Source organism: Benincasa hispida, chromosome 9 (genome assembly GCF_027475165.1).
Source record: "Benincasa hispida cultivar pf3 chromosome 9, pf3_genome.v1.1, whole genome shotgun sequence".
NCBI classification, from domain to species: Eukaryota; Viridiplantae; Streptophyta; class Magnoliopsida; order Cucurbitales; family Cucurbitaceae; genus Benincasa; species Benincasa hispida.
This window is the reverse complement of record NC_143486.1, coordinates 68961082-68974152: the sequence shown is the minus strand read 5'-3', so window position 1 is coordinate 68974152 and position 13071 is coordinate 68961082. Positions and strand designations below refer to the sequence as shown.

The window sequence follows — 13071 nt, the reverse complement described above, 5'->3', positions numbered from 1 at the left end:
GGAAGCAGGCGCGCGAGGAATCGAGAAATGAGAAAGAGAAGGGCGAAATGGGTCGGGTTAGACGCGCGAGCGAGTCGGATCAAACAAGGAAGCAGGCATGCACGAGGAACGAGGAAGCGAGGACGAACTGGGTTCTCGAGTCTGGGAGTGTTTACCGGGTCTATGAGCCATTTTTTAACAAAATGAAGTTGTCCTCTTTGCCGAAGCCGAGCAATTATATCCTAATTTCGACTCTAATAACTCTAACAAATTTACAAACGCTTCAGGATAACTTAAACCCAAAAAAACATCGAGAAATTACAATAATTATTACAACCCAAGAGGAAAAACAGATGCCAAAACCGAAATTATCCATTTCAACACACACAACATTCATCACATGAATCAATACCCACCATATGCATGAATTAACCAAAAATTGAGTACTTTAAGCATGCTCTGATACCAATTGATGGAACAAACACATGTGCAGCAGGAAAAAAATAGATCTAAAGTACTCTAATTAAATTAATTACAAAGATAAGCATGCATGCAATAAAACAAGAAAATGGGGGAAAAGAATACAACCATTGTAGTCTTTAAATCTTCTCCAAATCAACTTCAATCTCCTCACGAACAGTTCGAAGACCACCACGAGAGTCTTCCCGACTATTCTCCAGCCTTAGAATAGGGTGGTGGAATTCGGTGAGTGACTAATTTAGAGAGGAAAAATGCTAAAGCTTTGAGAGAAAAAATGGATGAGATTATCACATAATCTCATCAAAACCCACTATGGTTAAGAGTTCTTAAAAAACAATAAACTCTCCTTTTTAAAGACCATTACATGCAGACATGCAACTTTGAGTTTGATGAGAATTGGACATTCAAAAATCCGCTAACTCAAAGTGGAATTTAGCGGGACAAGTGTCTTCAAATAAAAACAACACTTAACCATGCAAAAGTTGGCATTTCTCACACACAAATGTTGGATCTTTCCACTAACTTGGTCAAAGTTTGACTCTCAAAGTCCAAAGTCAACAATTTGACTTCCATTACATTTTTTACCTAGTTAACAATTTGACTTTTAATGCAATTTTGATCAATTCCATTTAATTTCAAAATTAATTCTAATAATCAATTTTTAAATTAAAATAATTTAATTTAATATTAAATCTAACACTATTCCCAATTTATATGAATCTCTATTCATAATCTTGATATTTAAATCTTATTTAAATATCTCTTATTTTCTCTCTTTTTATGTTTAATTCACAATTAAATATTAGGTTAAATATATCGTATATATCTACTGCTTTGATCCAAAAACCAAATTTGAACACTTCAAATTCGTTCATCACACTGTTCTAAGGTTTAGTTGGATATGAGCTAGATCATAGGCTCCAACGATTCGCGATAACCGGCTAAACTCTTTAACCTAATTAACTATCATTCATTAACTACCAGGTCACTCCATTAAAGCCAGTAGTTACACTCTTCTCACTGTAGATATATTAAGTCCACTCAATATAACCATGATTAGTAAGTTAACCCTTCACAGGTTGTTCGTAATAACCGCTAGGTCAAAAGTTGTTTTACACTTGAGATTACATCTTGCTCCATAAGTCCCACTGGTCCTCTAATGAACAATTGGTTTGTAATCCAATCACTAAACCGAGTCCCTCTCGAGCCAATGAGAGGGTGAGGCCCCTTGTTCAAGACTCAGAATCATCACTTAAGGGAACAACCTCTCTACTATCCCTAAAAATGACTAGGAGTGAATTCCGTCTTGCACCCTATGTCTCCAACTATCTACCCAGTCTTACCCTAAAATGGGAGGCTTATTGAGTCGGCGCTGTTGAGCCAACCCTCATCCATGCAAATCTAAGGATAATCCTGAATAAATAAGAGTTCATAGTTAGCTCAGGATTAAAGTCAAGTTACCTAAGTCATCGCTTTGAAATAGTTTATCTTAAACAATAAACAACGTTATAAAGTAAGAGTGACTCAATTCTTGGTCTTATCTTATGCAAACTCATTGCATAGGATGCCCTCACACCTCATGTCAATTCATGAACGAATCAAGATCACTTTGTTTGTAGCAGTTTACAACAAATTGTAACAACTACAGAGTGGGCTGCATCCAATAGTGTTACCAAAATAAGGTACCTAGCCTTATTCATATACTATAGACCGTTTTGGCTATTTACTGAACTTGATCCACTCTTATGTCTCCACATAAAGTTCATGTATTCAAATAATAGCCATGGATCTTTAGTTTATTGGATTTAGACTTTACCAGTGCAATTCACATATTCAATAACAGTTTTATTAAATAAACGTCAATAACATCTTTATTGATAATAGAATATTTTTAGCATTACAAACTGTGAGTTTTAGGACATAAAATCCAACATAGGTTACCTCCGCTCACATATCTCCACATAAATGATCAGGATCAGATCATTTGTAGCACTTTACAACTATTGTAATAATTACAAAGCGAGTTGTATCCGTAGTGTTACCAGGATAAGGTAACGAGCCTTATCAATCTACTACAGACCATTCAGGTTATTTCTTAAACATGATCCACCTGTATGTCTCCACATACATATTTAAGTTACATAAAATAATATAGTATCTTAGTTTATTGGATTGAGTCAATGTACGTAAAATAACAATTATTTTTTATTAATAACAATTTGTTTACCGAAATTTACAAACTACGAGAATATAAGAGATTTAGGACATCAATCCAACCGTTTCTTTAAAGCCCTACAAAAAGAACAAAGTAAATTAGTGTTGATTCCTTTTTGCGCTAAATTACATGCCGTAGGAATGATATCATTTACGATTTTTCACCCCGCAATCTTGATTTTTTTAGAAATATCGACCCTTAAAAATCTTTCCACATGTTACTATTAATATGGTTGTTGGAAGAAGAGGCCATCGATGGGGAAGCTAACTTAATATCCAGATGGTAAGCACTTTTTACAGAGAACTTCCCTTTCTTGTCCCTGTCCCATATAATCTCGTCTGCTCTGGAAAGACCTCCCAACGGACTCGATGTTCCATTCACCATTAACATTTAAAAAATTTGACACAAGTTTGTTTCTAAAGGAAATAGAGATCCAACTCGGCTTAAAGTTTCCAAAATTGGGATTCCAGAGACCTTCTGCAATGAAAACATGACAACCATTCCCTATCCTCCATCTGATGAGGGAAGGGCTAGAACCAACCTCAGTCTTCAAAAAGTATTTGTATTGGTTATAGTCAAATCAATTTAATTATTTTTCTTACAGAAAATAATAATAAACATGGTTTTATGGTTAGAACTTAATATCTAAATTCAATAAATCGAAGACTTTCATGGAAATTTTCCCTAGAGAACTTCAAATTTTAGACTCATAAAATGGTCAAATAACTTTGAAACAATCATGTTTTTTATTTTTATTTTTATTTTTATATTTTTAACAATTTAGATGAAGCAATAACAAAAGTGTCTCTGCGGTTGTTGCCTAATGCCTATTTAGCTTCATTTTTAAGAGCCTGAATTTTGTGTTTAATAAGTTATTAGCAAATTAAAAAGTTTTAATACTTAATGATAAAATAGGATTGTTTTTAAATATACTAAAATAAGCCAACTTATTTATAAATATAAAACAATATCATTAAGATATCCATAAGTGATAGATATTAGATACTGATAATAGATACTGGTATTTTGCTATATTGAAAATATTTCAAATAGTTTTGCCATTTAAAATAACTATCCTATCAAATATGATATAAATTTAAATTTTATGTAAAAAAAAAAAAAAAAATTAGTGGGTAATAAATGGGAAAAATTAAAAGGATATTGTACTTTTAGAAACTATTTAGGAAAATATTGTTGTTTTCAAACTATTTGTAAAAATATTGTTGTTTTAAATAAGTCGAGGTAGGTCGAATTTTGAACCCTCGACCTTCCTTTTTTTTTTAGGAAAATATTGTTGTTTTCAAACGGATTCTATCTAACTAAATAACGAGCTAATGAATCTCCTTCTTTTTGCTGCTAACGAGCTAACAAGCTAATCAAATTCGAGGGCGAGATTATGAGAGACAGCGAGAGTTTAAGAGAGCGGGATTTTGAGCGTGAGCATGAGCGAGAGCGAGATTGAGAGCGAGAGCGAGAGCGAGAGCGAGATTTTGATAGAGAGTGAGAATACCGTACAAATTTCCCTTTTTTTCCTTTTTAATTATTACACATTCCACCTTCTTCTTTCTAATCCTTTCTTCTTTTATGTCTTGTAGAGTGATAGTGCACTCTCCAACAAACATATGGAATGTATGCGTCTCGGGCCTCCATCTCTCGACCAAGGCTGTGATCAGATGCCAGTCCAACTGAATAAATTCTGCCTCTCGATGTCTGCAAGATATTTCTCCAGTAGTACGATCTCGCCATACAACATATGATCGATGAATGGACTGGTCGTACAAAACATCGGGATCAACAGGTCCTGGGTTTATCTTGATGCTCTAATGCATCCCTTATTTCTGCTCTTCTTTTCTCGAAATAGTTCACGCATTTGAAGAATGTTATCTGAGTAAGAGCATTTATAGGCAACATTCGAGCTCCTTTGAGGACTCCATTTATGCACTCTGATAGATTTGTCATCATCCACCCATATCTGAATCCTCCATCATGTGTAAGTCCATTACTCTAAACTAATGTTATCAAAAAAAACTTAGACAGCTCCGATTTATTCCTTTGATATCTTCAATTGCTTTGTTGAACTTTTGAATTTGAAACTGACACCCGACACGATAAACATAAACTGACACCCGAAAAGTTCACGTTATCACAACGAGATGGATTGGACAGAATCAACTACTCGACAACGATGTGGATTTTGTAACCAGTTAGGACATAATCGAAGGAAGTGTCCTTCGTTACTAAGACGAGCTCCAGATAGTTAGCGATTGAATAATAAATAATTTTTTTATTATATATTCATTTTATTGTATATTCAATTTTTTTATTATAATTTATTGTATATTCAATTTTTTTTTTTTGTAATCAATAAAGTTTTACATTATAATAACCTAATATATTCAATTTATAGTATAATAATCTAATATATTCAATTTATTTAATTTATTGTCTAGTGATTATTCAATTATAGTATAATAATCTAATATATTCAATTTGTTGTCAATGATTATTCAATTATAGTATAATAATCTAATATATTCAATTTATTGTCTAATGATTATTCAATTATAGTATAATAATCTAATATATTCAATTATAGTCAAATGATTATTCAATTATAGTATGATTATTAGCTCTTTTTTCTCTTTTTTTATATATATTTCTATGAAAAGTTCAAATAAACTGAAGACTCTCGCTCTCTCAATCTCGCTCTCTCCTAAGATCTTTTTCTCTCACTCTTGCTCTCTCCTAAGATCTTTTTCTCTCACTCTTGCTCTCTCCTAAGATCTCACTCTCTCAGTATCGCTCTCTCCTAAGATCTCGCTCTCGTGCTCGCGCGCTCTCAATATCTCGCTCTCTCTGTTATTGTTGTTATTTTTCATTAATGATTACTAGCTTTCATTTCTTCTGGAACAATCACAAACGCTTTTTTGATTATGGATCTACTTTTTTGTTCGTAGACAAAGCTAATTTGGAATTGTCTTTCATTCCAAGGCATAACTTGTATCCATGCGCTTCATATTCGCCTAGAGTTCGCTCCCATAAATATAACCATCCCCACCCGTCATGTCAATCCCACAAGCCTCTGTCTAATTCGCAATGATAACAAAATACATATGTTGTTAGAAGCAGCTCGAGTACACAGATACATATAGTATATCATCTCATTACATTATTTCCTCTATGAGGGAAAAAGAAAAGTAATAAACCTGCAATCTCGAGGGTGGATGTGTGTCGAAACTTCAACCTTCGACAACGTAAGCGAGATTCGCGAGATTTCCCTTGTCGAGGGTTGAAGTTTCGACTTATGTATTGTTTCCAAGTTTTTCTTTGTTCGTCGAGTTCTCAACGTTCGACCTCCACATTAGTCGAGTTCTCAACATTCGACCTCTAGCCTCGAATTCCCAAAACAATAATATTTCTCTAATAAGTTTCAAAACAACAATATTTATCTAATAAGTTTTAAAAACAACAATATTAATATCAAAGGTCCGTAATAAATAGGTAAATTTTAAAATAAAATTTTGTTTGTCTTTAACCAAAAAAATCCGCCAACAAACAAGCCACTGCACTGCAACGACGGCCAATTTCCCAACGAAGAATATTCAAACGGAGCGAGCGAGTCAACTCATTAACCGCGTTTGGTAACTCATCGAGTCCAGAATCGTTTCTTTCTGTTTTTGATTGGCTTCCCTTAACCTGGCGACTACCAAACGGTTTTCGCGCTCCATATCGCTGTATTGTTCTTCTCCCAAATCCCAATTCCTAATCGATTTCTACGCTTCACAGAGAAGGCGAGCTCAAATATGTCATTGAAGGCGTCGAATTCCGAGAAGAATTTGTTGCTGCCGGTGTCGGATCCTCCACACGGCAGTGAAGAGAAAGAGCGATTGATCAGAGGCGATGAGAAGCTCTTCAGAGGATCCGCCATGACCAAACGAGGAGCCTATGCTGCTCTCTCTTACATGGCTTGTGCAGGTACGCCTAATCGCATCTGAATTCGATGTTTGATTCGTGTGGCTTTCCAATTTTCTGTTCAGATCTATCTGCAGAGTGTTTGATTTTTTTACGCATATTATACTTTTCTGAGAATTAGGTTTTCCGATGAGGATGGTTTTCTACTTGTCTTACTGTTTCCGAAGAATTTGGCGTGATTTGTGTTAATGTCGAGTAATTGTTTCAACTTTTGTAATATACTCTGTTTCCAGTTGCTTGATGTATACTTTTATTTTATTGTTATTACTATTTTTTTCTTTTCCGTTTATAATCTACTGAAGAATTAATGTAGAAGAATAAAAATTAGTTTTACTGTTCGGCTTTCTGCACAGTTGATGATGTTCAGTAGTCTGTTTGATCGGTGACTGGGATCCAACTTATGATGTCAAATATTGTTCAATTTTATCTAACCAGAGGTTTCTTATCATTTATGCAGTGCTATTGGTTTTGTTCAACAAAGCTGCACTTTCTTCTTATAATTTTCCAAGTGCAAACGTTGTTACACTTGTTCAGGTAAATGTCTTACTTGGTTATCTCGATGAAGTTTGAACAACTCTTGATAGTGAAATATTTGGATTTGGAAAATCGATATTGTTTTGAAGAGAACGATATACTCAGTTGTTGTCATCTTATAATTCTGGACATTTTCAGTGGAGAGCATTGTCTATAGAATGTAGTATTGGACTGGTATATGTTCTTTTTCTGCTTGTATAGAATATATTAGGTGTGAAGGTTAGTGAAACTGCTATGTCTTTGTGCTTTTATTCCTTAATGTTGTCCTTTATATCAGGTTGCGATATTTTGTACTGATTGGTATCATTTTAATGCCATATCTTTAAATGTTCGCTGCTCAACTATGCATGGTTTTGGTCACATGTTTCGCTTTTCTTCTTCCGATAACATGTGATTGTTGAGATGTTGCTTGTTGTTAAGACACATTTTTCCTTATTTGTGGTGCAGATGGTATGTTCATGTTCTTTTCTGTATGCATTGAGACGCTGGAAAGTCATATCTTTTACAGTGGGTGATTCCTTTTCTGATAATGCTGCTTCAATGGTTCCAATGAAGACATTGAGGCAAACCAGTCCTCTTGCAGGGACGTATTTGCTTTACATGGTAACTTTAAATTATTTGATGAGAAATGGTAGATGCTTTATATCTCTTTCATACATTATTATTGATGTGTAAGAACTCCAAAATTTCTTCCTGAAAGCTAGCTACTATGGAGTCTGTTCGTGGAGTAAATGTTCCCATGTACACTACCCTCAGGCGGACCACAGTTGTTTTCACGATGGTTGTGGAGTATCTGCTGGCAGGACAAAAGTATACATATTCAATTGTTGGAAGGTAAGATCTGCAGCTACTACATGCATCTTCTTGCTTTTTCTTCAACTTCATAATCCACCTTTCTTTTGAAAATTCCAGATATACTATGAGTTGATCTCCTAGTGAAGGTTGTCTAACATCTGCAGGGATGTTGTTGACTGTTCTTCCTTTATTTTGCTTCTTGAGCACTTGGCGGCTTTATTTTATCTGAGGATTTTGGGTTTTTTGAAATAGAGAAATAGGTGATTTCATCAGAATTTTTTTTCCATCACTCTCTGTTAGCTGTTAAGTTGAGGGATTCATGCTTCTGGAGTCTAAAATTGCACAGTCAATACCCTTGTTCCCCTCTTTTCTTCATTTGAGTTTGTTGCTAGGGACATTTGTTTTTTTCCCTTTTTTGATTTGTTTCATTAACTTGGATATTCTATTTTAGTGGAAATGGTTCTGATTTAATAATTCAACTGAAAATTTAAAGGATGTTATCAGTGTTGGTTTGATAGTTCTTGGTGCATTTATTGCTGGAGCTCGTGACTTGTCCTTTGACGTATATGGCTATTCTGTAGTTTTCTTGTCCAACGTCACCACAGCAATCTACCTTGCAACTATTTCCCGCATTGGTAGTTTGACTTCTTTTCTTTTCTATTCTCTGTCTTTCTCTCATCATTTCTTTATCTTTATTTTTGTCCTCCGTTGAGGATCTTTGGATGGAGTTACTTTTTTGTATGCGTTGCTGAATACTTTTTCTATAATTCCTTATGTTAGGAAAATCAAGTGGTCTTAATAGCTTTGGCCTCATGTGGTGCAACGGTGAGCTAACTGATTCTTTGTAAAACTAGATTTTTGGTTTGTCACTTTTTCCCATTTTCCCGCCTATACAATCAGGTAATTTTGTATTTCCTACTCTTGACATTTTATTCCTTTGTGAATCCACTGTAGGAATTTTATGCACTCCAGTTCTACTTTTCTGGACATTTATACGGGGTGACTTGGAGGCAACTATTAGCTTTCCTCACCTTTTTTCACCTGGATTTCTAGTAAGTCGTATTTACTACACACAGAGCCCTTTATTGGGCCTATAAATGCGCGCACACAACAAATTTTGTTTAATGAAAAAATTAGTTTGTGCCAACATGAACACAAATCAACTTCTACTATCAAAGGTCTGAGGTTCGATTCCCCTGCCCCACATATTGTATAAAAAAAAATAGTTTGCTTCTCTCAAGCACACAGACCTTTTATAGTAAAATATATTTACTCTTAATCATATTTTTGATGGATTCATTTAGAAGTGTGTGATGTTGTGTAGTATCAATTTCTATCATCCCCTCATTGCTGCACTTTTCAAATCTTTATATTTCTTTTATGGGTTCTTTCTGAAAATTCACCATGTTTTGGGCAATATCCAATTTTCCATGACCTGTGCGAACCCTTTTCTATGGTCAGGTAGTGATGTTTTGTTCGTGCACACTGGCTTTCTTCTTGAACTATAGTATATTTCTAAACACCACTCTAAATTCGGCTGTGACACAAACTATATGTGGTAATCTGAAGGTACTTTCACAGCTTCTCTCTTATTTCCCTTGCCCATTTATTTCATACTTAAATTTCTTCTTACGTTAATGTCCTACTTCTATTTATGTTGACCTTGTTACTTTGTAATAATAAAGGATCTTTTTACAATTGGACTGGGTTGGATGATATTTGGCGGCCTTCCTTTTGACCTGGTGAGTAAAATACCTATTCCAATTCGATCACAATCATTCCTCAACCATCATCCTTTATTTGGTCTTTCTAAAGTCTCTGATTTGTTGTGTTTGCAGCTAAATGTAATTGGGCAACTTCTGGGTTTTATTGGCTCTGGTTTGTATGCCTATTATAAGCTCATAGGGAAATAAATCCTCTAAATGGTAAGTTTAATAGGAGAGATTAGCTTGGTTTTTTGTGGGTAGATCTTGCTCTCTGAGCAGGTGCTCATCCAATTTTTTCCTTTTTAGGCACTAGCATTTATCTTTTTGCTTGATTCCTATTTGTTCTGTTTGACTTCCTTGGCAACCACAATTTTTTTAGGGTTTAACCAACCTAATTCCCTGAACAGTTTAAGCCCATACTTATTGGTGCAGTTCTTCAAGACCGACCCTCTTTTTGATATTTTACTCGGTGCAACGGCCATTTTATTGACCATTAAATTTAGATGTTTGGAAAAAGAATAGAAAACTGATTTCTTTTCCCTTGATTGCTACAAATTATGATGGTCACCTTTCTTTTTCTTTTTTATTTTCTATGGAATGAGAGAATGTTTTTAAATCATCTTAGCTTAATTCAAAATTTTATACTTCTTTAACGCAATTTTGATACTATTAAAATTTATTTGGAACATTCTATTAATCTTAGTGATAAAATAATTAATCATATCTTCGGATAATTTTTTTAGGAAAAATTTCCCTTCTTTTTTTTTTTAACAATATGTAGGGTGGGAGAGCCTCTAACTTTGAGGTTGATAGTACAAATCATTATGTCATTTGAACTATATGCTCATTTTGGGGAAAGATTTTAAAATTTACTCTTTTAACTTGTAATGCTATATCAATTTTTATCCTAAATTTTCAATTTCGTCAAAGTGAACTCTTCATTTTGTTTAATGGCACAATTTTCCTCGATTAAAATTTTAATAATGCACCATTTTATCCAAAAACAAGGTAGAAATCTTTGTAACTTAATTTTGATGTTGACTCAAATTTGTGCTACATAATTCGTACAGAATTAATTTTGCTTAGTTCATTCATCAATCATGGAATAACTTTGTCAAATTCATAAATTTCACAACCTTATCATTGGACCATACATATGTTTTATAGTTAAGAGTATTTTTAGATAGAATTTTTAAATGGACGTTTATCATATGGTAAAATATGCAACACTTCTTAAGTTTGATGTTAAAATTGCAACATGGGATGAAAGTGAGTTGAAGGTAAAAAATCGATACATAGTTTTAATTTTGTTTTTCTTTTTTAAACTCAACTGTAGAAAGAATAATTAGTAAGAAGTTGGCGCAATATTGATGACTCCCAAACTTTTGAATTCATGGTCAAATTATAATCTTTGGTTTCTCTTACATTTAACCATATAAAACCACAGGTATATGCAAGATTATAAAATTTATCTAATTATTGATCAGTTTAAGTAAAATTTACAAAATATACAATACTAAACATTTTTTTTAAAATAAAAAATAAAAAATAATCTAGACATGTTTAAATGCAGTGGATTAATTATTATGATAACTTAACCTTTTCTCTTTGCCAACTTTTGATGAGTTAATTATAGATTTGCTTAAGGTATACTTCATAATGACATAATTTTTAAATATTTGTTTTAAAAAATTATATATGCTTACCAACAACTTCTTTATCTATGTTTATACCTTTGTTAAATACATAATTAGTTAATGTGATTTAAGTAAAAAAGGAATATGATCGAAAAGAATTGACATCACATTTAAATGAGAGATCACTGTGCAAGCAATGTCAAGAATTTTTTAAAGGCAAACAAAGAAACAAAGTAACCACATTAACTACTTTCTCACATCCTCATCACAAGTGAAGGGGAGGACAGGACACTATCGGGAAAAATCTCTTTCTAGATCAGAGAATATCAAAATTACAATAACATGAGCAATTTTGTTCTTCTCTCTAGGGTGATAAAAAGAAGAGATATTAATAAGATTTCCAAATAAAAATAAGGCTAAATTATATATAAAAAAAAAAATACTCTTGAACTTTACACTATGTATCAAAAATGTCCTTGAAATTTTGAAAGTTTCAAAAGTATCCCTAAACTTCTAAAATGAGTTCAGAAAAACCCTTGTCGTTAGTTTTGGATGGAAATCGTTAAAGTTTTGTTTCAAAAATATCCCTAAACTTTTAAATTTTTCAAAAATACCCTTAACTTAATAAAAGTTTAAAAAAAAAAAATACCTCTACCATTAGTATTTGAATAGAAATCGTTGATCCCTTGTGAGAAAAAAATAACTTTAAACATTAAAACAAAAAATTTAAAAAAAAATATGAAAGTCTTGAAATCATTTAGTGCTTTATTTATTATATTTCTTCTTATTATAGTTCATATACTTTGATTAAAGTGTGTAATTTTATTTATTTATTTATTTATTTATTTTAGATAAACAAATGTCAAATAGTTAACAAAAAGGGAAGTAAGAGTATATTTGAAGGGAGGGGAGAAAAGGATGAAAAATAGAGACGCAAGAAAGTAATAACAATATATGTCCATATAACATGAAGGATATTTTTTTAAACTTTTTTTAAAGTTTAAGGGTATTTTTGAAATTTTTTAAAGTTCAAGGATATTTATGAAACAAAACATTAACGGTTTCCATCCAAAATTAACGGTAAGAGTATTTTTTAACTCATTCTAAAAGTTTATGGGTATTTTTGAAACTTAGCATTTTTTACCCAAAGTATAAAGTTCATAAACACCTTTTATAATTTAGCCTAAAAGTAATATCCCAACGAAGACCTCAATTTTAACTAAGGAGAACTCCTTTTCTAATTGGTAACATCCCACGCATAAAACTGTAGTTCCAATGGCGGATTCAACTTGGCCCACTCTGGCTCGATAACGAACAAACCTTTCAACACAATTTTTGCTTTCAACATACTGACCAAAATCGGACCACCATATTAAAGAATAAAGAATTGAATATTGACAAGCTACACTATCCATTATGTTTCCCGTGACCCATTCATAAAACTTTAAAGTAAAGTATATATCCTTAACTTGGAATAATTTTATATTTTGCGACCTCCTCCTAATTATTATAGGAAACATACGAATGAGGTCAAATGACCATGTGATCTATGGAGACGATCTTCGCTCTCATAAGCATTGAAATTTCAAAAAGAAAATAGTGACATTACAAACTAAAAAAGTTTGAATTAGACTTGCTTGTCCTAAAATTTAGGAGCATAACGGAAACATGGACGTGAAGAAAATATAATATAATAAATAAAATATATAAATAAAATAAAATAAAATAAAATAAATAAAATTTAGAATAAATA

The 13071-nt window shown here is 32.7% G+C and overlaps 1 protein-coding gene across 1 annotated transcript; it reads left to right on the top strand.

Moving 5' to 3' along the window:
* The first annotated feature begins 6201 nt into the window (after nucleotides 1-6201).
* On the top strand, nucleotides 6202-10236 carry LOC120085062 (Nucleotide/sugar transporter family protein). Its single transcript, XM_039040907.2, has 11 exons — nucleotides 6202-6315; nucleotides 6461-6649; nucleotides 7104-7180; nucleotides 7628-7783; nucleotides 7881-8014; nucleotides 8480-8610; nucleotides 8756-8800; nucleotides 8930-9027; nucleotides 9437-9544; nucleotides 9661-9717; nucleotides 9814-10236. Exons 2-11 carry the CDS (start codon nucleotides 6478-6480, stop codon nucleotides 9886-9888), a joined length of 1053 nt encoding a protein of 350 aa, XP_038896835.1. The 5' UTR covers nucleotides 6202-6315; nucleotides 6461-6477; the 3' UTR covers nucleotides 9889-10236.
* The last annotated feature ends 2835 nt before the right edge of the window (nucleotides 10237-13071 follow it).